General features: G+C 40.2%; 1 protein-coding gene across 4 annotated transcripts in view; it reads right to left on the bottom strand.

Annotated features, from left to right (window-relative positions):
- kcnh5b (potassium voltage-gated channel, subfamily H (eag-related), member 5b) overlaps positions 1–25845 on the bottom strand; it is a 113256-nt gene that overhangs the window by 37911 nt on the left and 49500 nt on the right. For all 4 annotated transcript variants that reach the window (XM_034123151.1, XM_034123160.1, XM_034123141.1 and 1 more), the window contains exons 9-10: positions 3438–3637; positions 2071–2130 (exon numbers count right to left, since the gene is read on the bottom strand). In XM_034123151.1, the coding sequence (XP_033979042.1) occupies positions 2071–2130; positions 3438–3637 (260 nt within the window). The remainder of the gene's footprint in view (positions 1–2070; positions 2131–3437; positions 3638–25845) is intronic.

Consider the following 25845-nt stretch of genomic DNA (forward strand, 5'->3'; position numbering starts at 1 on the left):
AGTGCAGCATAACCTTTTTTTAGCGACACCCATTTGACAAACTTTAATATTACTATTATTAGCTTCTCCCAATAACAAAATCATCATTATGAAAAGACTGATTTAGGCTGAAGTATGCTGTCATTTCAAACTGTTAATAAAATAAATCCTGCAGCCTTTCGAGCACATCAGGCAACATGCAGGTCTTCCTCTCTACAGTCTAAAAGTGCTTTCTTTCTGCAGGAATAGTCTTTTGCTGGGATCTATTTGTGTGTGCAAAATGAAACACAGCCTCTACACAGTGAGATAATCCATCACTGTACCAGTGGAGTCTTCATTTGGGTTGCTTCTCATTTCACCGGGATGAGTTCAGTGTTTTCGTATCAGTGCTTCCTGTCAATTACCTGAAGCTCTCAGGAAGAAATGTAAGACTCCATAAGGAAATAATCCCTCAAAAACTGTGGCCTTATACACCTCAACCTCCCCGTCTTTATTCAGGACTTTGTTTAGCTGGGGCAGCGGTTTGGCTCTCTTTCAGGAGTCCTACATTGCAGAACAATATGAGACCAAAACAACTTGAATGCGTCATTGTGCTACTGCAGACACCAGGTTCAGACACCATTTTCTGCTTTAGATTGAAAAGAAAGAGATGTTTTGTAGGACTTTTTTGCAGCTGTTTCAACATTTAAAGTTATGTCAAGTCAAGTCTGACAATTTTCAACCAGCGTGCAAAGTGATATTAATTGTGTCAGGATACAAAGACAACATCTTTATTCGAAATTTGGACCTACATTTCTTTCTTTTTTTAACCAAATTATTATCCTATTGCTAGGGTTCATTATTTTTTAATCAGAGTTGGGTACTTAACTTAACTTACATAAATCAACCCACTGCTAAACAAGCACCACATTTGCATTTTTGCTTGAATTCTCTCTTATTCTCTCACAAGCTTCTCTGCAAAATATCTAATTTTCATTATTCTTTTCATTATTTGGTCTGGACAACAAGTAACATCTCTATTATTATTCGGGCTCTAATTTTAACTGACTTTTTGGCATATTTCTTAGGTCATTATTTTTGGTAGAAACTGACTTAATAAACTATGGCTGCTTAACAAGCACTACATTTACATGTTGCTACAATTTGGTCTCACTCTTCTTTGCAAAATATCTAATTACTGTTAACAAGTGGGAAGACCTGAGTGAGTTTTCCACCAAAAAACTGAGCTTTTGGATTTTTCTTTGAAAAATCCACATATCTTTGCAAAATTATTTTCAGGTTTTCAGTCATGAATTCTGAAATGTTCCACCAGCAATCAGACTGATATTAATTATGTATGGAGAAAAAAATAATATCACCAAAATCTTTATAAGTACTGGGAGAGAACTTATAAGAACTTTTTCTTATCTAATTTTTAAAAAATCGGCCAATGTATATGATATATCATGTAGAGATGAACCAACTAACTTAAAAAAAACCTTGGCAAATTAACAAGCATCACATTTGCATTTTGGCTCAATTTTCTTTAGCTCTCACATTTTACTTTGCACACATTTTATTTCAGTGAAAATGTGGGGGAAAAGTTATTTCTTGACAAAGGTAAAAAGGACTTTTTGCTGAAAATCAGATCAAATCTTCTACTTCTTTTGAAAAATCCACTTATTTTTGGACAAAATGTTCAACAGGTGAAAGCTATGCCTTCACTTTGCTGTTAAGGACAGCTTTCTTTATATGACTGCAGTGTGTGTACAGGAAGTCTGGGTATGGGAATATGCCAATTAAAGCTAACAGGGTTAGCACAGAGTTTAGAAACAACATTGGTTCAGGGTCACTTAATCAAGCTAAACTTTCTTTACATTTTCATTTTTTAACAGTTTAGTGGATTGCAAAATGACTAGTCTCAGTTACAAATGATACTGTTAACTCCTAACATCTTGTATAAACAATGTTTATATTTCTAACTGAGCTGACTGCTAATTTCCTTTTTTCACACAATTCAGACACACAAGTCAAACCATGAATTGGGTTTCATTTTGTATAAAGTGAAGCGCTGCCTAATGAGTGTCTGTAGGAAAACCATGAGATACATACCTTCCTGTTGAGGTGGACACAGATGTCAGCCCGCATGTCCTTAGGACAGATCGATAACACCTGGAAGACAGAGACACATAATTGCAATGTTGCAAACACAATCTTGTCTACAGAAATTCCCCCCATAAAATGTCATGACTATAAGATTAGGAAAACATACACTTGAATGTTATACTTTATGTTCCTCCAGAGTTGAAGGAGGGAACATAAACAGAGCCAGAAATCAAACACAGTTTAGCGTTGCAGAAGAGTGCTATCAGAGCAGGAAGTCTGATTTTGATACATTTCTACCTCTTCACTTTGCAACACACAGACATGACAGATTCATGTTAGAATAATGAATGTTTACTCCACTTATAACAAATGACTGCATGTCCCCAAGTAATATTAGACCTGTCTGATGTAAGTTAAAAGACAGATACAAAGAGAGGAAGAGAAGGAGTTGTTTTAATCTAACAGCGGCAGGGAGAAAATCGCTTTTATCAGATTCTTTTTTGTCTCTTTGAAGGCTGCTTGTTATGCAGGTAATGCATGGCTCCTAAATGGATTTTGCACTTTACAGGTAAGGTGATTATGTTCTGCTCGAGATAAGTTCGTAGCTCCATGGACGTCAGGAGAAGATTCTGAGAAGATGAATTATCACAGTGGAATATTAAATCCAAGGAATGGTAGAATATTTAATGAACGTGTGTTTATTTTAATCTTTTGTTTCTCTTCCCGAATATTTAAATTCTAAATATAGAGCTGAGCTAACAGCTTGGTCTAAAGCTGCAAAACCTCTATTGAATCACATAAAGCTGGGCATGCAATGTTTGTTAACGACATGTTTCGTCCGTAGGACTTCTCACCGTCCCAAGCTCTCGCCTCAAAACCATGGGCGCTCGAGCTTTCAGCTGCTCGGCTCTCAGACTCTGGAACTCCCTGCCACTACATATCCCACAGTCTGATTCCATAACAACATTCAAAACCCAACTCAAAACCCACCTGTTCAAACTGGCATTTTCTTTATAAACTGTACCCTGTGTCCTTTTGTAGTCCATTTCCGTTTGTCTTGTTTTACCCCGGCTGATATTTTACTAAATCCACTGTTTTAATTGTTCCCTATATTGCCCCTATGCCCTGTAAGGTGTCCTTGGGTGCTATGAAAGGCGCCCCCCAAATAAAATGTATTATTATTATTATTATGTTCAAACTGCAGAGACTCAGGAATGTAAGCTTGCATCACATGTTCAGTCTCCCCCAATCAGATTAAAATAAAACAAGGAGGTTTCTTTTCTCAAACATCATTGCCACCAAACAAAGATGTCAAATCAATACTAAAATCTTCCATCAGCCTATCCCTTTGACCTTTGACCTCTGAGACTCACCTTCTCCGTGTCGATGCCCTTGGACATGGACCAGGTGGAGACGATGTAGTCCATGACCCGCTCGCTGAGGCCCGTGGGGACCTGGTAGAGCTTCAGGAAGTCCCTGACGTTGTTGAGCATCTCGTGGTAGCGGTTGGTGTTGGCGTACATCTGCTGGAAGATGGTGGTCACGTTTCCAAAGATGGTGGCATAGAGCAGAGCTGGAGAGGAAGACATGGGACAGGGATGAAGACACACACACACATTGATGCCCTCATAAATACTGGAGAAGAACAACCACTTACACTCTCTAACACTAAGGCAGCCAATCATACAAGTCAAGAGATTCTATATTTACACTGCAAATTGTTTAACTTACTATTATATAATCACTAAGCAGAACTGAATACAGCGTTTTTATTTGCATATTGATTTAGTCGATCCCTTTGCTCTGGCAACCCTACAAACATTAATTTGTTCATGTCAGCTATATGACATATTTGCGCAGCTGTACCGGGTAAAAAGTTAACAGATTACTACTAATTTGAACAAAATAACTTTTATGAAAGAGCGCACAGCAAGGTTTTGATGAGCAGGCATGAGATGGGGTCGGCAAATACTGACACATTTTTTTTAATTAAAGATTTAAACATCACTATTTGTAATTAATTCATGATATTCAAAAGGAATAGAGGAATCTGGAAGCCCTTTTTTCAAACTTAAAGCCATGTGCTGATCCGTCAGCCTCCTCTGAACCCTCCGGCTGCTTCTCTGTTTCCATAGAGACTCAACTCGAAATAGTTCTCCCTCTTTTTTCCCTATGGCTGCCTCCTCACAGCCAATAATAATGACAAAAGAAAGAGACCAAAGGATGTGTTTAAAGACTTTGAGAAGGTTGTGAGATTTGAGGATGGTTCATGAGCGAATGAAAATAAGAGGGGGGGGGGGGAAGAGTGAAAGTGCACTCAAAGAAGAACATGTTGTACAGACACATTCTGAATATGAAAAGATTGATAACACTATAAACATGTCTTTGTTTGTGTCTTTTAAATTGTGCTAAAATGCATTTTTAGAGAAAACTTGTTTAGAAGTCCTCAATCATTTAGTGTATGCAAGCTTTTACATATCAACCACTGCTGCCTTAAAGTGCTCTGTCATGCTTTTGCGGTTTTTGCTTCACTGTAGTGTGTTATTTAGGTTTTTGTGCATCTAAATGGTCTACAAAGGCTAACATCCCAAATACCCCTCCAGAGGAAGTTTCTCTGGAGTTAAAAAGAAATGGATTTGTGTTAAAAGGGAGGACATTAAAGAAAGAGACCCAGGAAGACATTGAAAGCCAAGAAAAGCGTGTTTTTATGCGAGTGTGAAATCTCACAGAAGTAGTGAGAGTCAGAAATCAAAGAAATTCTACAAAGACACAAAAAGAGAATGTTTGGATGAAAACAGAAAAGGCAGAGGGACAGTCACACACTGAGTGCCAGCCTGCAGATAAACACTGTTCCAGTTTAGTTCATCCAAAGTCAGCAGACTTCCTGGACCCTTTAGGACCTTTCCGGGCCCCTGTCAGCAGGAACAGACAGACTCAAACAACTCTACCCATCTGGAACTGAAAGCTCAGAGACACACCTCTCACCTCCACCAAACAAAGACTCCTAATTGGGCGACTTGATGACTCAACGGTTGGCCAACGTCACCTCAGCCCAAAGAACGGCCAAGGTTTGACCCAACCATGAACTCTCTCTGTTGAGCTGAAACAGTCTTTCTGTGTTTGCCAGGATTTGAAGTAGAGGGTTCAAACTCTTTGGCGATTCTTCCTCTTATTTGGTCCTTTTATCCAGGTGAGAGGGAGGAAGACTGAACTTTGATGGCATGAAAACACACAAAGACAACTGGAGATGCGAGGTCCAGTTCTCTAACAAGGACAGCGTGGAAAAGACACCAATCCTGGTGTGATGGGTTAGAGGGCAAGCTGTAGAAAAAGGGTTGTTTGCAATCCAATAGCAAACTGAAAGCTACTCATTAGCTAATTAGCAGCATTAGAAAAAACCAGGTCAGGCTATTAGCACTTTGATATGGTAAAGCAGCTTGAGACAAATAACATAGCTCCAAATCAAATGAATACTGTTACAGAAGCAGTAGGAATGTGTACTACTATTTTGCAAAGTAATACAACTTAATTCTTAGTAACAAAGTTACTACAGATTGAAAAAAGCTAGAAGTTCTTTGGATTATGTATTACAGCTATACTGAAACGACCTTTGTAAGTCATCTGACAATCCAAGGTTATTGACTTTTTAAGTAAGAAACAAACCATTTAGCCAACCCATTTACCCATTAACCATTTAACACCACACAACAACAGACAACGTTATAAGTTATAAATGCAAACCTCAAATACAATCATCTCAATCAAGTTTTATAGCTTAAAGGTGGGGTAGGTAATTTTGGAGAAACCAGCTCGAGTGCGATAGAATTTGAAAATACACAGCCGGAAAAAATCTGCCACTTCCTTACAGAGCCCCTCCTCCAACACACACGAACGCGCACATGACCAATGAGGGCACGAGATAAGTTTGTGCACAGATGGAAGGCTGACAGGCAGGTAGGCCATCCAGTTATTTTAGCCGGGCCGGCTAAAATGATTGGTCGTGCTTTTTACAGTACTACGGCTTCCACAGATGACATTTCTTTATGGATTTTTTGTCAAAGCACTTAAGATATTCATTGCTATCGGGATGTTAAGAGCATTCCATGGAATATAACAAAAAGTGTATCTCGAGCCGGTTTCTCAAACTTACCTACCCCACCTTTAAGCTCTGTTTAAGAAAGAAACGGAAAATAAATCATATAAAAAAGCTGATTAAAGAGCCCAATGGTGCTGAACATGGTGAATGGTTTACAAAGTTCAAAGATAGAGCTATAGAACTGCTTGAACCTGATAAAAAATGTGTTTTGCCAACCCATCAACCAATAAACACCACACAACAAAGCATCGAGCAAGAACATTTTTGAAATAAAATCACACTTGTATCTCAAGCTCTGTTTGAAAGGAGATGGATGATCAATACACAAAAAGGAATATAAAGCAGATCAAAGTGCCCAATGATGCTGCAAATGGTTCACCAAGCACAAAAACACATATTTTTTTGAACAGCTTGAGTCAGATAAATAAAAAACGAAATAGCACAGTATACTGATGGGACTTGGTCTATAAAAACCCTTCTCTGGTCCCACATTGAACATTAAGACTTCAGACAGTCCATCCAAAGCACTCAGGCTACAGTTTATAGCTGTCATTGCAATACTATATTTGAAATCTGATATGTCCCCTGTGGCTTTATTTATTTTAATATGCCTGTCTTCCCCCTCTGGTGGCCGGGGAGAGATGGGCTGTTATATGAGGTGATGAGTACAGGGAGCAGATCAAGAGTGTATTCCTATGGGTGGAGTGGCGCAGCGGTCTGTGCGTTTGATCATCAGATCAAGGGGGGCGTTGGGGAACTCCAGTTCGAAACCCGCTCCCGCCGCCACTGCGTCAGGCCGTTGTGTCCTTGGGCAAGACACTTCACCCGAATTTGCTCCTGTGGGTATTGTCCACAGTACATGTATGATACTAATGTGTACTTGTAAAGCGCCTCGATGACTTTGAGGTGTGAAGATGGGCGGTGTGGCGCAGTGGGCTGTGCATTGATCATCAGATCAAGGGGGTGAAACCCTCCGCCACCGCTGCGTCTGTAAAGCCGTTGTGTCCTTGGGCAAGACACTTCACCTGAATTTGCTCCTGTGGGTATTGTCCACAGTACATGACCGTTATGTGTAATGTGTATCTGTAAAGCGCTTTGGGTCATGGAAAAAGCGCTATAATAAATATAAGGAATTATTATTATTATTATTTGTTCTTGGTGCAGCCTAGTGGGTGGAAAGGACCAGAAGCTGTCAAATAGAGGCTCAAATCAAGAGAGTGGAGAGAGTTATTGCAGGAAGTTTTTTCTCCAAATGTACTGTGACACTCAAAGGAAAGTATATTAATAACATATTTTGGTTCCATTGGGTGGTTGGTCTATTTCGGCCTCCTGACGCTGCAGTGATCTCATCTCAGTGACAGCAGCAGCTTTTTCGTCCTACACGATGCTAACCGCTCATTAGCGCAGTGTTCCTGTGCATAGACCACCTGTCGTCACATCGAGTGGGCCAGTCTGTGACGTACTTCTATTTGATCTTGAATGCGTTGCTTTTCTTTTTTAAGCCACAGCAAGTCCAGTAACTATATATTTAAATCAAACGGATATTGCTATATATTATAAAAGCAGACGTGCATCACTTCCTGTTTGTGGGGGGCGATGTTTTTTTACCTGAGCAGAAACCAATTCACCATTGTTAAGAATAGCACATGACTAAAGGGACCAGCGTCATTTTATTCTGTGAAAGCAAGCAGCATTTGAGTCACGAGATGTAATGGCGAGGTATGTCAGGGGGAAATTAGCAGCAAAATCATATGTACATTGTCCTGCACACTCTTCTTATTCATGACTTGTTGTTGTTGTTGTTGTTGCTGCTTCTCACCTTATTTGGCATTTACTTTAGTCTCATGTTCATGTGTGTCTGCTGTTAACACATGTCCACATAAATAAACAGCAAAAGAAATGTGAATAGTTTTTGCCATCTGATGTTAAATAGATTTTCCAAAGATCATAATCAGAAGCTGTATTTTACATCTGTTGTTATTCATGGCATTTTGTTGTTCCTTCTCACTGCATTTGGCATTTCCACTTGTTTCATATTTAATTGGTGTCTGCTGTTGACACTTGCCACATGCTGTTTTATTTTTCCTCCTCTTTATTAATACATCAATTTCTCCACCCTTGGAAAGTTTAGTATGTATTTCAAAACATTATGGAAATGTTGGTGCTTGGATTTACCCTTTTGAAGATCTGATATTAATCTTAGAGAGGCCCTATTTTTGAGGTTTCCTTTTCCTGTAGTGATAGGGCCCTTTTAACTTCTCCAAATAAGGAAACGGTCAATTTTGTGTTCATCAGAAATCATCCGACATCTGTCTGAAAATCTCTTTCTATGATGCCTTACAAATCCTCTTTCTATTTCATATTGGATGGTTCACCTCGATTCCCTTAACCATTCTTCTGTTATTGCTTTTATATAAAGGGGAATAGTTGCATTGAGACAGCACTGGATGATGAAACAAAACTACACATGCACAGAGCAACATTATAAAATTGAATTGGTGTCAAAAAAAACATTTAGAGCTTAAATCCTCAGAACTGTCTGCGGATGGAAATTAGCTCAAAGCTAAATCTGGCACTGTTACGCTTGACACATTTTAATGTTTTAAGTGTTCATTACTGTGCATTGTCCCTGCCAAATAAACGATTAAATCAAAATAAAAATTATTGTATGTGATATAATGGAACAGTGTCATGTCAGTCCATGTCATGTGTATTTTTACTTTTATGCATTTCAGTAGATCTGGTGAAAGAGTGTGGGATGATTTGTCAGAGTGACTGAGAGTGAGGGAAAGAAAACTGTCAGTCCAGGAGAAGAAAAAGGAGACAAATGTCAGTGCCTGGAGCCCAGACACCCAGAAAATATCAATCATACCACTCCGACATGAAGAGACAGCCAGCACACACAAACACCCTCACATACAGTAGTTATCACACAGACTCAGATACAACGATATAGAAACACAGCTCCTTACAGAAACAAAAGCACACAACAGATCTTGAGTTTATATAATCTGTGTCTAAACTGAGAATAATATAATTTATTAGATGTTTTATAAACAGTAAATTGAGGTGTTTTTATAAATACAAGTCAACGACGTGTTAAGCCAAGCTACGAACTAACTTCAAGGGAAGGGGAAAGCAGCTAGCCCCCATTTAAACAAAAAAGAAGAACATACAATTAAAAAAAAAAAAAACGCCTTTCAGGGATCCCCAAAGTATTTTGATCAACACATCCAAGTTTGGTTTAGAATCAGGAAAGTAAATGAAGCTACAGATTTACTGAGGACAGACATGATGTGATGTGCAGTCAATGCTTCCAGCTGCTTGTGGGCAGAGATAGAAACACAGGTCACTTTCAGTATCAAGCAAAAAGGCTAAACTAAAATATACTGTATAGATAATGAATGAATTAGTCATTTATAGCTGCAGCCCTTTAGGTGCTACATACACAAGTACATGTGCTCTTTCTTTCCTTTACATGCACCGTATATAGACCATGTACAGTAGGAGATTTCTCCTAGCTTGTGAACACATTTGAAAATTGCAATGTCTAAATAAAATCCTGAATTTTGTCTGCTTTTGCATCATACCACGAATAATCACACCAGTGTTAGACTGGTAGTAGTGGACACATGTGAAAGCTTGTTTTTTGCCAACCTCTGTAGATAAAAACCTGTACACACCTCTGTTACGCAAAACAAACCAAAAATAGCAACACAAAGTGCAAAAATCCACCAGCCGGGGCCTTTAGAGGAGCGCCCTCCATCACGAGCCATTGATCCCAGTCCATTTGCTGCTCAGTGAGCAAAGTCGGCGTGCAGCCTGCATCACAACCTGCATCACAACACATTACACACTGACGGGACACTGCCAGACTAACAGAGAGAGAGAGCCAGTCAGGCGTTTCACAGTCCAAACAACCCGAAAATCTACTGTATGAATCTGTTTTGACAAGCCGTAATTGTGCATCAAGCACTCTATGGGTAAGTAAAACATTCTGCCTGATTGTCTCCACATAGATATTGACTGAAAAATCTGCAGAGGCATCACAGCGTTAGTCACAGCCGCTGAAATCAATACAATTTCTGTAATCTCACTTAGTAAATATGGTTTTATATCAGTGTTTTCTCCAACATCTCATTGTTTACTTTTCATTAGGTCAACTTAATAGACCACTTATGTCCGTGCACAAATGATAATGGGTTTGGGAGTGAGTGGAATTGGCTACAGGTGGGGGTGCTGATGTGCGAAAAATATCTGGGCCAACATAAATCCCCAAACACAGATAAGTGGTGTACACTCAAGATGTTAGGAAAGGTGGTGTAAATTCATGACCAGTATCAGGAGAAGCACTCAAATACTTGACTCAAAGTGTGACTTCAAATCAAAACAGCCTTTCCTCTTACAAATGGCTTCAAGCATAGTCTATTTTGTGTAATGCTGTGTTACCAACATAACTGAGTCAGTAAAAGTTAAAAGCATTCGATATACTCTACACATTAGAAGTTACAGGTTGCATCTACCTTTCTTAGTTTAGCTTAACTTAATTCAGCTCATCCTAATTTAGCTCAGTTTAGCATAAAGACCAGAAGCAGGATTAGTCTGGCTCTGTCCAAAAGGTAATTCATCAATTTAAAAGCACTTATAAAGCTACTGACTATAACTTTACATGATAAGTTACAGATAGCAGCCGCTTAGCCTAGCTTCTATTATCTTAGCTTACAGTAGCTCAGTGTAAAGGCCAAAAGCAGGGCTAGTCTGTCTCTGTCTAGACTAGAGGTAATACATCCATTTATAATCACATATAAAGCTCACAGATTATAACTTTATATGAGATTTTTGTAATATGTATATAAACGCAGAAGTGTAGAACAGTGCCATTTGGGAGCAGTGACCTCCTGGAGTTCTGCCATCCCTGTGAGATTGTGTATGCTAAGCTAAGCTTTATACTAAACAGAGGTGAGGATAGTGTCCGACTTCTCACCTGACTTTCAGCAATAAAGGAAAGACAATATGTGTAGATTTTAATTCCAAGTTTTAAAGATGTCAATAACTTGTTTTTAGAAGGAAGAAACGAACCAAACGACCAGATGTCTATATCACCTGCATTGTAACTGTAGTCTAGACAACTTTTCCCTTACTATATTCCAATGTGTAGATAGCACTTTGTTCACATGTGAAGTCTCTTTTCAACCCAAATGTTATTAGACCTCAAATATCAAAATCCATGTTTACTGGGTTAGAAATGATAAGGGTAAGATAGAGAAATTAAGGACAGAAAGACAGTCTGATAACCTTGTCTATTATTTCAAATGTTAAGTAACTCCAGAAATAACTAGTGACTACATTTGAAACTGAGTCACGTCTCACGCTGGGAGAGTTAAAAAAATATGTAGAGACATCAGTGATCCCCCGCTGATGAAAAACATTTGGAGCTTAGTGATGAGTTGCCTTCCTCAGAATTTTAAATCACACAAATCTTTATTCAAATAATACGTTTTGGACAGCTGGGAACATTGCAGGGTGCTCAGTACATATACAAATATCCCTAAATATCCAATATGTGCTTTTAAATGTATTATTAAATGATATCATGTGTGTTTAGAGAACCAGCTGTCTCTGCTTAGAAATCAGATCTCAATTTTTGAGCAATTGTTTTGTTTCTTTGACTCGCATACGTTTACTATTTGCAAGTACAATATTCTATTTGTGAGCTTCGAACTTTGTCAAAGACCTTTTTCTTAACCTAACACGTTTCGTCCTGAATGCAGCTTTCCCAATCAACACTTTCTCAAAATATTTCTCTTGTAAATATCTGATGTCCTGAGTTTTTAAAGAAAAACGTTACTGAGGTTTTTGTCCCTTGTATTTATTTTGTCTTGTAATTGGCAACAGGAGTTTTGTGCACATCTAATCCTCTCTCAGGTCCCAGATTAAAAAGGGATCAATGCCAAGAAAAAACTAAAACATATGTACACTCAGGAATGTAAGCTCCCATGTTGCGTCGACAAATTATGTTCTTCTTTCATTTTGTTTAGTCAAAATGTCACCAATAGAGCCATTTTCCCCAGGGAACTTGAATTCCAGTGTGCAGATAACTAAACACTTTTCAAAGTGCTGATATAAAAACTCTTTTTAGACTAAATCAAATGAGGATAATTCTTCTGGCATTATCCTGGTTTTTGTAGCCCGTTTTCGTATTCACTAATGATGATTGACAGCTAAAGGTTTATCTGAAGGTACGAAATGCAGCTCTGCAAACTGTGAGCAGACGGACCAGGAATAATGAGGGAGACGGCTAACCTTTATTATTGGCACAACAAAGGGGAAGAAATAAATAAGGGATTATCCTTTCAATGATTCTACTGTTTCTCTGTAAATCCTTCTGAATAGGGACATATAAAAATACAAATAATAGGAACCAATGATTTCTTGTTTTCAATATTTGTGCACAAATGTTTTTCATCTCAAGTCAAGAAAAAGGAGTGTTGCGGCTTCGTATTAGACCACAAATAAGCCGGATCTGAGGTCTCACTGCTGAAGGTAACAAGGCCATCAGGGGCCTCCCTGTAGACCGAGGGGCTTCAGGACGAATAATGAAGTCATGGAGGACCAATGATATCGAACCACAAGAGCCTGGTAAACAATGGGATGGTTTCATGAATGGTGACAAGTGAGCTGAGGCTGGGGACAGCTTGTTGACTGTCGAAAGGCAGTCAATATGTGGAGGGATGCTGGGTCAGAAGGTCGTGTTCAGATATGGACAGATGAAATATGGATAAGAGTAGAGGTTTAAAAGGTCAAACAATTAGGAACTATATAAATGTATGTCGTTAGTGTTTTTTTGTAAATTATATCGAAGATGTCTTGCAGAATTATCTGTGATTGAGAAACTAAACTGACCCTTTAAAAAAGGGCATAACAATCATAAAACAAACCCTGATACAGTACCGACAATTATGCTAACAATTGAAGTGCATGACTGTTAGCAAAAGGCAACACAAATGATAAATACTGACCTCAAAAACAGAAAAGATATCCTAAACCATTTGATTCTTTCACATTGTACATTTCTCATGATAAGAGACACTTCCTAGTTAACAAAATATAAAGTCGAGAGAGATACTAAAGCGTTTTAAGTTCCCTGTAAGCTAATAAGAACAGTAATTAGGTTCATTAATCAGAGTGGGAGTGTTATCTAAAAATCATTTGACATCTGGTCAATCCCATTTGTCTTGTATCCATGGTAATGGTATTAAACAGTTGAATGTAAGGGAAAGGTAAATGGTTAAATGCTTCTAAAGTGATACGCAAGCGGAAAAGTTGCTCACCCATGAGAACTGTATTCAGCATACATCTAAAGAGCAATATTTTCCTCCTTTGAATTCTAATATTCCATGACATTCATCAAAAGTAATGAATGCTCCAATTAAATATTTTAATAGCAAACACCAAATGAGGCAATTAGTGCAGAGTGGGTCATCACACTATTGAGCTAATAGGAATAACAACTTTTAAGAGGCCAATATTTTGGCTCTGTGGTTTTCTGGAAACAATGCGAAACTATCTTGCTGGCGATCATCTCTTGCGTAATACATCTCCGGAGGATTCACTGGTTATTGATCAACTGAAATGACTTATTTTCTTGTCAAGGAATCAATATAAAACCTCCCTTATCATTGTTTACTTGTAAGTATCCTTTTAAAGCGTTAGAGTTCAACGTGCAGCCCCTCCCACTTCCCAGTCCATTTCCATTTAAAAAGAAACAATAATATTTTGGCCACAGGATAATCTGAATTAAGATGATAGATTTAACTGCACACAGTCTCTTAAAGCGGCTCTATTATGCTGTTTAAGGTTCTTCCTCTCCGTTGTGTGTTATATAGGTTTTTGTGCATGCCAATGGACTAAAACCCCCTGCCTGAAACACCTCCATTGGACTCCTTTGTTTACTACTGTACCATCATGACAGCACTATGTAACACTCGCCCTTCTATTGGCTAGCGATCCAACACATTGTACATGATAGGCTAAAGAGCGGGACTTCTCTAAGTGGTTGACATATCACAACAGAGCCGGCCAGCTAACCAATCAGAGCAGACTGGGCTCTGGTTTCAGACAGAGGGTGAAAAGAGGTGCTGCAGCACAGGCAGTATGAGAAAAATAAAGAGCTTTTTGAACATTAAAGCGTGGAGACATGTCACTAAATACAAATATGAACATGTCCTCTTTAAAAGCAAGAAGTGAATGACCTAGTGTGTGTGACTGTAAAGAGTTGCTGCTCTTTGATAAGTCCTTGGTGGTCCGTCAGCAGCTCCCAGTCTGCCCTGTGCAGGGCGCTGGCATCAGATGACACCTGCAGCAGACATTGATTGAGCTCCTGGTTTCATCTGACTTTAGCTCGGTGAGGAGGAGAGGTCGCTCTGACTCCAGTTAGACGTCTACATGTGAGAGGCTCTAACATCTGAGGGCATTATTCACACTGTCTGCTCCATGAAGTGGCTTTTTAGCTGCGGTGACTTGGATCTGCAGGTGAGACAGGTACAGACTGAACATAGGGGATAATCACAGCACGGCCCGATTTTCCCCACTGTCAGCAATTATATATCAAGAAGACCAATCCATCAAGCCTGGCACCTGCCTGATTCATCTCTCCCCATGCTACCCGTCTGACGGCAACACTTTTACTCCTGCATAAATTACAAGTGCAGAGATTAGAAAATTATAATAAAAATAGGAGTGATTGCCTCCTTTATAGGCTTTCACAGTGGGAACGATTTGGTATTGGGTTCATAAATGAATGAACGAGGAAGAGATTCACCGGCAGGATGATTACAACAGGCGATAATTATGGAAATGGCGTGTGAATCACTACACACCCAAAGCCCCCTGGTGATTTACGCAGCACGTAAAAAAGATGAAACTGATATTAATTATGTATGGCTGAGCTCTAGTGTAATGTTTTGGAATGGATCGCTGGTAATGTATTTTTTATTTTCCAGAAGGTAAATCTGCATTACATTTAAACACGTGCCAATTTATGTGCTTTACTACTCAAGAATGCACACATAATGTATATCCACAGGCACTCTCACACACAATCAAATACACTTATGTATTTATGGACACATACTGTGCAATAATCTGCGAATATGTACCAGTGAAAAAGCACCAGCTGATACAAAAGCAACAACAATAGACAGTAAGGTCTCAGTGAAGCCTTCAGACCAGATTCTCATTTGCACACATTTCTAAAAGATCTCTTGTGATGGTGGATGTAAATGTCAGTCCTAATCCCCCCACAGGTGTTCAACTTGAGATCTTAAAACTGTGAAGGTCATAGAATATGATTCAGTTAATTGAACACTATTATTATCATCATGATATTGTTTTATGGATGCCCCTATTTTCAGTAAGTAACTGCTCCCATCACAGTATTAAAGTTGATCACTCAGAATATCTTCGTATTGATTTTCAGCAGACCTATCCTCTAAGGCTGCTTTCAGACGACAGCAACTACATCAGAAAATGCAGCTGGCTTACTTATTTGAATGTGGCATCCAGCAAGGCACTGATTTGGCCAATCAAATACGACTGAATAATAACATCAACACTGTATTTCTTGTTTTTCAAATCTTCATGGATTGCATTTAATTGCCTAACTGGAAGAACACATCCCCTCTTGAATTTTTGTAATAAGGTTTTCAAGTGATTTTCAAATGGATGATGCTCATGGCAAAAACCCACTACCAGAATTTCCCTTTTGGGACAAAATAAAGGTTCTTCTTCTTCTTTCTTCTTCAGTAGGGTGGTTCAGTGATGACGTATTTTTGTAGGCGAACCTGGAGGTTAGCATTGCAAAATGTCCGTCAACAAAAATCAATGGATTTTCCAATTGGATTTTAGAATATTGCACGAAACAAGGGTTAGGGATAGTGGTAATATAAACAACTAAATTACAGTCGCATGACTTCATGTCACCACCGCTAAGCTAAAGGCGGTTCATGTTTATAGTATCATTTAGTAACTTGTAAGCAACCATCATTTTGGTAGCTTTGGACATTCACCAGAGGGTTATTACTCTGATGTATTTTATGTTTAAGACCAACACGTTACAGTCTCTCCTGCTTGTGTTAATCACAGACCTTATTTTAGGCTTCTAACTAAAAACACTGAAAAAGTTTGAGACAAGTTGACTGGAAGTGGTTAAATGCTGACTCGTTTCCCTATTTTAGGACTCATTCCTGCACCAAATGTTCCCCAAATCAATGCACATCTCAGTGCAGTTTCCACAGCAACACTGAATTTTTAAATGTGCTTTTGTCTTTGAAACAAGGGCTTTGTACACTGCAAGAGTCCTTCTCACAACAGGGGTACATGGACTATGTTTTAATTCTAATCATAGACTGCCATTTAATTTTAATTGCAGTTCTGTCTTCATTAACGTCAATTTGAGCTGACACAGAAGCCGTGGTAAGTCATTATTTATCACATAGAGCAAAGAAATATGGAATTGACAAAGCTGTTATTGTATCTGTTTGTTGAATTACAATAACCCATACAACTGTATTGATATCCTTAGCACTCGTCGCAAGTTTTTTCACAAAAGCACAAGGGCTCGACTCATTTTCCAATCGATACAACAACAGTCAATAAACGTTACACAAGACCTTTTGAGTTGCAGGAACATTTGGAAATGTGGGCAGCAATTCAGAGGTGTGAAACCAGGCCAGTGTGATCACATGCTGCATTGAGTTGCTCTTTTGTTTTGCTTTATACTGTATATCCAACTGATTTAGAAAAGGTCACTTCAGTCACTGTTTCTCTCTTGCCATCAAAGACCGCCTCTCTTTTTAAAAAGGACATATAATGCACATTTTCTCAACTTTGGGATTTTAGCCTTTGCAGCCATTTACATGCACAAAACCTATATAACACACGACAGGGAAGTGCAAATCCATAAGAACATAATAAGGCCCTTTGAAATGAAGGTCATCTGGTCCTGCTCAGCAGAGCCTGATTATTACAGTAGCAGAGAAGTAATTGCTTATTTGTATCGTGCAGTATATTCTCCTCTCACTTGTCACCTGTCTGTTTGGGAAAGAAATCTCTCTTCATATTTCCGACTTTCTTTTGTCCATTTTCAACTTCATTAACCGTTGTGATGGTCGACAGAAATCTCTCCAGTACAGAAGCAAATACTCCTTCAACAGAAGCAATAACGAACTCCCCAAAAGAGGAGTCGCAAGCTTTCACTTGACGGCGGAAATATAATCTCACATCGTGTGCTCTTGCTCTTTCTGCGGTTGCCATGTCAACAAGTTTAGCGAGGCAGGTCGGGGTGAAGGATTGAGCTTTCCTTCCTTTTTGCTGGAGAACGGACTTCCCCGACAGCCCGAATTCTTCTTGAAGAAGACGAGGAGACACCTATCTGCCCATCTATCTATCCAGCTGATAGCAGATATCTTTTCACTGGTCAGAGAATCACAGCGTTTGACAGGTAAAAGAGTAACAGCCTTGTGTTATCTGTGGCCAGCGCGTGTAACTTAATTTCCTGCCATGTTCAGATCAGCATGTCAGTGTGTAAGAGAGCAGAGAGCGCAGCAGAGTGGGTTCATTAAAGGTCAGTCAATCCTTCCAGGTAATAGGCTTCAATATGACACAGATCTTCAGATGGGCATTCTCTCACCACTGCAGGCAGCTACAGGCTCAACAGAAGTTTCCCTACAGGTTTTTACGTGATCTCAAAGAAGAACTGCTCTGATGTCACATGTCAGAGTGAGTTAGGCTATTTTGGCATACACCAATACATTCAGTGTCAATCAAATGGATGTCATGATAAGCAGCATTATATTTACATTCTGTGGTGGACCAGACTTTATCAGGTGGATAAGGCACTTAAGGCAGTGACTGATTACCAACTTAAATGCACTTTCAATAAAAAAAAAAAGAGTATCCTTTTTGGCTCATTATACAAGTTGAAATGTACAATATTCAAATAACAAGCTACCATATATGCCAAAAAGTACCCTCTACTGTATGTGTCTCTGCATCGGCAGGCACATATATAATGTAGCCCAGGATTAAAGCTTCCACCGATACATAATGGACCACCTCTGTTTATAGAAATACAGACAACATTCATTTCTTATTTCATAGTTTCTCACTATTATTATTATCTTTGATCTTATTTTTGATTTTAGTAATCTGTGTGAATCTGTGCTATCCTGTTTTTCACCCTGTTGCTGTTTGAACCACTGAATTTCCCCACTGGGATTAATAAAGGTCCCTCTTACCTTATCTTATATTAAAATCAGAGACTGCAGGCTTGTCAGGGTTCATAACCTTTTTGACAAATAACCACATTGTTAGACTAATGAGATTTGCATCCTAAGGTTTTGGAGTCAGTTTGATGATGTAAATGCCACTTCTCACCCACAATAACATGAGCTAAACATGTAGCAGGAGAAAAAGGAGCAGATGTGCAGGGTTCAAACATCTGTAGGTGTGCCCTTTGCTTTGCCTGCAGCGTCTCAGTGACAACATTTGTGCTTGTAGAGCCACTTTGCTCTAAGACCTTGTGGTGAAAACACTGCAATGAAAGCAGGACAATTATACAGCTCCCTTTACATCTATTATTCAGCGTGCCAAGGTGCCCAATGCTCTCCCTCCGCCATGTTCAGCATTCTGTTACCAGTGACGCCATGACTTTCTAAAGCTGCTGAGTGGAGGGTGGCAATGTGATTAAAGGGAATAAGACTATGAGACTGTGACTGGTAATGCAACCTGCAGAGGACAGAGCGGTGACTGCACAAACAGTCAGGAGATTCCAGCCAGTCATGCACTTACAGTATCACAAAGGAGGCCGACAAAGTTACAAAAGTATGAATAACACAGGGTCACTGCAACTAATCTCTGAGCGAGCTGGAAATATGTGGGGGGGTCAAGTAAACAAATAGCACTCCGCCTGACCTCTGAAGCTACTGCTGAGATGCCCATCAACGATGTAGGAAACTACATTTAAATACAGCAGAGCCGCTGAGTTTCCAACAACTGCAGTTCTTTAGTGGGCAGCTCCCGAGGGTAAATGTGAGGAAGTACCTGAATATAAAGCAAAGTACTGCTGGAAAATGTGTTCAGATAAAGTTTTCCAAAAAGTTTAAAAAGACCAGAAACAAAACCAGCAGTCAAGAGTACCAAACCACCAGACTTTACAGATATGTTTGTGCAAACACATTCACCAGTGCAATCGTCAATACAAATGATATCTTCTCAGTATGACATAAACATGTCTATGAAAAGTAAACAGGAAACAAATGACGAATTTCAGTGAGTTTAACTAATTTAATTGCTCTAAATGCAGTTATAAATGTAGCGACCTTTACGTTTAATTACCTTAATTTGAGTGTTTAGAGGTAAGAGGATTAGAGCTTTGTTGTTGCATGCTGTAGTTTGTTTGACTCAAGTCTACATAGCTGCTTATTAAATTACTTATACTTTGTTTAAAAACAGATATCTTTGTGAGTCATTTTTTAAGGGTCCCATGACATGGCCATTTCTACTGATCATAATTCCATTGTTGAGGTCTACTAGAATAGATTTACATTGTTCAATGTTCCAAACTCACATTGGTTTCTCATACAGCATCTCTGTATAGTATGTGTATTCTATACTCTGTCCTAAACGGCTTGTTGGAGCTGCTGCACCCCCCTCCCTATGAGCCCACTGTGCTCTGGTCAGCTCACCCACTCTGTTCTGATGAGTCCACCACCGTTACAGCGGAACATCAGTGATTATGTGTTACAATGGCGTTTGTTAGCAACCAGGAAATGACACCAGTAATGACAAACAGATGAGAATGCTGCGTGGGGTCTGGGTGCCGTGTTGGCGGGACGTTGCGGGGCTCGCTGCTCCGCCCTTTGAGGCTCGAGGAGCCGACAGTGTGAGCTGTATTACTGGTGTCGTTTCCTAGTTGCTGTGTGGGGTCTGCGAGACAGCGAGACACCGCGGAACTCAGCCTGAGCACACACATACACTCACAGCCAGGCTGTTCGCCACACAGTTCGCCACACACTCACAGCCTGAGAAAAGATAAGGCTGAGTGAGTGTGTGTGTGTGAGGAGCTCCACGGATTGGTCCATTTGGACCTGGGCATGGTTACGTCACCATACTCAGGAAGAACAACATGGAAAAATGTCCAACGAGGCGTTCTGGGGCAGCATAGACAGGTCTTTTCTGTGTTAGAGTTTTACTCGCTACAGGGTGTACTTTGAGGGTTTGTGACTCTGCAGACCGTTTACATTCAGAAAAAGCTACATAACACACAAGGGGACGGGTAATAACCGGAAAAGGATGACATGGGACCTTTAAGACTTAGAAATGTAGTAGGAAGCTAGGAGATGTGAGTCACTGCTGGTTTTTGAGTATTTTTATTGAAAAATATTGAATTACACCACAAGTTTTATCCTTTAGATTTGCCTTCTTTCATCATCTTGATCACATTTTGCAGGACATCACCAAGTTTCAATTCATGTGCTATGCACATTTGGATAAAAATTAAACACCAAGTCCACAGATTCAAGGCATTAAAACAGTGTGAAGTTCTGTAAAGACATTCTCTAAATATTAGCTTATCACATCGACCGACACTAGTGGGACAATGTTATCAAGAACATAAATAACCCCGCTCTCAGTTTGGAGTAAAAACAGAAAGTTAATAAATGGTTCTGTGGTGCAGCTGTCTTCACCAAACATGTATACGTTTTTCTGATTATGACAAACCACAAACGGGACAGAAACTCGACCTCGGAGGAGAAAGAGAAGGAGGAAGAGGTGAAGTAATGGATCTGATTTCAGGACAGAACATCTGAAGAAGAATTGGCCTACATGATGCTCACAGACTAATCCTGACACTGATGAGTCAGAGGGTGAATGAGAAAGGAGAGGCTGGGCAGATATAATGAGGGAATGCCTCAGGAAGACGGTGGGAGGAATAGTGAGAGGGCATTACAGAGATGGAGAAAGAGAGGATTGTGTGGAGGAGAGACAGCGACATAAAGAGAAAGATGGCTCTTTATGGATTAGTGGACTAATCGGCTGCTGCTGTCAGACAGAACGAGAGGCCACACACAGAACAGCCTCCCACAGGACGAGAGGCCACACACAGAACAGCCTCCCACAGGACGCCAACACACAGCTCTCCTCTCTTTCCACTCCTTCAATTGTTTCTGGGGAGAGAGAGAAATGTACACTATGTGTTTTTCTCTCCCTCTCCGGTGCTTGCTTTCAAAACTAATCAGGGCATCTCAGCGGAGAAGCCAGAGGGGGGTGCGACACCCGGAGCTGCTTCCTCACATCCTTCCTTCCTTCCTTCCTTCCTTCGCTTCTCCTCTTTCTTCCTTTTTCTTTTTTTATTCTCATTCACCATTCCTTCCCTGCAGCTCCATCATCTTATCCCCTTCTTCCCAGTTTCTCCCGGCAACATTTTCATCAACACTCCTTTTCCTCTCCTCTCTTTCCTCCCCCTCAGGCCTCTGTGGAGAGCTGGATAAGTGAGATGCAGTGTGAGGGGGGGGGGGGGATGGGTCAGGAGGACTTCCAATCCACTCAGTGAAACCCAAACTCGTCCTGGGGATTGTGTGGAAGCGGCTCCAGGCTCCAGGAGAGTCTTCACTGGAGCTCTTTCAGCATCAGGCGGGGTTTTTAAGTCAGATAAATACTCTGCCTTTTCACACTCCCTTCTTTCGTTCCTTTGCTCTCTCCCCCTCCATTTTTTCGTCTCCTGCTGAGTCTGGTAAGTCTCTTCTGTTTAGGATACACGGCCATCTCGCCACGCTCCCGGGGCAAAAATCGTCCGCTTCCTTCCGCCCGGCTGCTTGCATCACTGGCACCGCAGAACACTTTTGAGCCCAGGTAATTCCCATAATTCCCTGCGATCTGGAGCCTGTCAAGTGAGCCTTGTTTATTCTTATATCCCATCCCCCTTCTCGTCCTTTGTCCCCTCACTTTGCTCTTCGCACAGCACAAACACACCCAGTATAGTTGCATTTGCTGCCGAGTCTTCAATTGTGTTTTCCTTGCAAGCTAAATAAGATTAGCACTTCTACCGCAGTTTAATCGTTTCCTGTTGTGAGAAGCTACTTGTAATGATGTTGTTCCACTTCAGTAGTAGTAGAATAAGGATCATCTGATTAACCTCCAGATAAAGGTGTCCAGAGTGCCAATAATCAATATTCGTTAGAGAGAAACCAATTACTTTTAGGGAGTTTCTTATTTGCAAAAGGGTCATTTGAAGTACACTTAAAAAGGGAGTTTATTAAAGGGGCCCTATTATGCTTTTGGGGGTTTTCCCTTTCCTGTAGTGTGTTTTATAAGTTTGAGTGCATGTAAATGGTCTGCAAAGGCTCAAATCCCAAAGTCGAGAGGGAGTTTGTCTGAAACCAGAGCCCATGGGGATGTGTTGGAGAGAGAGGGTGAAACGAGGTGCTGCAGCATAAAAGCATGGAAACTTGAAGGCACAAAATAGAAAATATGAACCTGAAAAGACATAATATGTTATTTTCAAAAAACAAACTAATACTCAACCTCCACTGAAATGCTAACACTCCTTTTCATATGCCATCTCAGAGCTTTGCTTGCAGCTCAGTGTGCGGTGAGGATCAGCTGTCTGCACTTTCCCATGGCTGTGTGGATTTAACCTGCCTCACCTGTGTGATCCAAGTCTCCTATTAAATCATTTTCACACCTTTCTCTTCTGTATCACGGAAAACACGAACAGCAGGGGTTCATGATTGCTTTCCTCTCGACCAATATCTAATGTGTTGTTTTTCACCTTATAGAAACTGGTCATGGAGTTCAGAGAAGGAATTATCTCTCGCAGCCAATGATATTGTGTGGCAAATTACAAGAAGTGAGGATCACACTGAGGAGGGCTTGAATACTCTGGAAATATTAGTATAATTCATACTTTGAGCCAGAGCTGTGCTTTCTGTAACCTTTTCAGATGCCGGTGTAAGTGTCAAGATGAAGAACGCAATAAGTAGCGGTGTCAGATGAAGTGGGAAGATTATAGGATTCAGACACAAGAGTTTCAGTTTGATAAAAAAAGGCTTTTCAGATAATAATAATAATAATAACTGTTATTCCCTAAGTGCATGTTCCAGTCGTCCTTTTCATCTGCTCTGCGATCAAACTGCTCAACAGACGTTTCTGTAACACATCATCACTGGTGAACGAACATTGTGTCAGGTTAATACTGATGATTTATTCATTTAAGAAAACAAAGAACATGACAAAAAAACTCCACTGAAGGAGAAAAAGACGTGGCTGTCAGGTTCAAATGAGAGCAGTTTTTTCAAATAACTTTTGCAAATCTCAGACGAAACGTTTATTCAACGGCAGCTTGACTTTTTATTGAGTTTGTACGACTTTTATCTCGGTTAAACAGTGTGTGGTTCTGGTTCCTTGCTTAAAAGACACCTCGGCAGTACAAGTCTCAAATGATCGATTCACTCTCCGCACTTAGTCAATTCTGGATAGGCGACCCTCTGGTTCCCAAGCCAAGTCGCTACAGAATGAGCTACTGTCACCCCGATGTGATGCATTTCAAGCTGCTGACCCTAGGTTGATGGTAAATGCTTACAGTTGAACTGAAATTACTTTAGGCATCCATCTTTACATTCCCAACGTGCACAGAAGAGAAGCTCCTGGGGCTCCTACAGTATCTGCTATCATTACAAACACTTGTACAGTATGTCAAAATCGGCACAAAAAAAACAACAGCACTAAGTTCAAGATAAACTCTTAAATTCAACTGTTTTTGATTGCACCGTTAAGTATATTGTCTTTGCTGTAGATGTATAAAGATAAGCAGCGGAGCAGGATCAGGGCCGCAAGTCGTTTTACAGTCACTAGGTGTTGTGTCGAGGAAAGCTGCTCCAGAGCCACTATTTCAAGGATACTACGTCATCGAGTCCCGTCCTTGTTCCAATGTCCAGGATACTTGGAATTCTACCGAGGCCGGCGTACTTCGCTGCGGGAAATTTCGAGGCTGCACATGTGTAAACTCCGCGGTCTTAAAATCCCCACAATGCTTTGCGCACGGACCAATTTCCAAATCTTTGGCGGAAATCGCGCTCCATTTAAGGCGGGGCCTCGCATATGACGCACACCTGTTAGCCTGTTCCACAATTCTTCGTTTTCCGAGGCTAGGAAGGATTCTTGCCTCGCTTCTGAAGCAACTGACTCGGAGGTACATGTGCTACCAAGCAAGCCTCCTCGACATTGAGAAACACCCCCAGTATACAAAAAAAGTCACTATGAAGTAACAGCCCTCCAAAAAGTGACGAATATTTGGTTTAACGCAGAAAGGATGCGATAATCCAACATGACTACCTGCTATATTATTCCATGTTGTAGAGCAGAACAGTTGTGTGCATGAATTCTGCTGCATGAGCATAAGGGCTGACAAGTGCTTCTACGTGCCTTTGGCTTTTTCTTGTTGCTGATTTGACAGCATTGCAAATAGAAATAAAATGTCCCTTCAAATCACATCAATGCTGCTGCTTTATGAATGTTTTAGAGACACTTTACATCCTACATGTACTCTAAATACTGTAGAAGGTTAATTAAATGATCTTTCAACTCAAGTATTTTTCTAGAATGAGGTCTCTTTGTACTCATATTAAAGATGGTACATGAACAATTCATTTTTTAAGTATTCAAGTGGCTGAGTAACTTTGGTTTCAATTGTCCTCTTAATTGGTTTTCTTTCTGTTCTAAGTAAAGCATGTGATTTTTTTGTAAAGTAATATTTAGTTATATATTAGAAGATATACACTTTGTTTCAGTGTTTACAGCTATTATATTCAGTTAGAATTGTAACGTGTTAGCAGAACAGATAGAGGCGGGTTTTTTTATGCATGACTGCAAACAGTACATTTTACCAATACTGGGTCAAAGGTGTTGTATAATCCCATGTACGGTGAGATCATGCATGCTGAGGGTGTGATGGGACATGAGATGGCATGACAAAAACATGCTGCTAACGCTATTGCACAATTACATATAATTATAATAAATGGAAATGATGGTTGATTATGCTAATTGCTCTCTAATGGTGGCTGATTAAAGTGTTATGGTTATATACATTTAATATTGTATGTCTCTGTGCAGTGCAGGAGTTGTCTTTGTGCAGTCTACAGTGTTTCTAAGGGTGCATTTCAGAGGAAGTTCAGATCTTGGCATGTGTTTCTACTAAACTAATGCGAGTGCCTTCTAACAGGGAGGTAGGTGTGCACTGGTTCAGAAATGTCGCAGATAAAGTTAAGTGGTCCATTAATCCTGAACTGGTCTTGTGACAAACGGGGTGTAAGACGTGTGGGAGGACAGCTGGAAGCAAGTGGAGAAGGAGGAAGTGGAGGAGGAGGAAAATTCGTGCAGAGCAGCCTCCGCCACAGTAATGGGAGAAAGAGTCATTGAAATGCCAGCGTACACGCAGTCCTCTGGTTCAGTCTGGGCCGATTATATGAGATGACAGCAGACAGACCGGCAGATACAAGGACACACTGACAGAAGCACTGACACTCGGATGGGGAACTTCAGAAACTATGCTGTGCCTGAAAAGTGCACCTCAACAGTAAAGTGCTTACTGTATAGAAAAAGTACTTTTAGAAAGTGACAGGCTT

Source organism: Trematomus bernacchii, unplaced genomic scaffold (assembly GCF_902827165.1).
Source record: "Trematomus bernacchii unplaced genomic scaffold, fTreBer1.1, whole genome shotgun sequence".
Classification (NCBI taxonomy): Eukaryota; Metazoa; Chordata; class Actinopteri; order Perciformes; family Nototheniidae; genus Trematomus; species Trematomus bernacchii.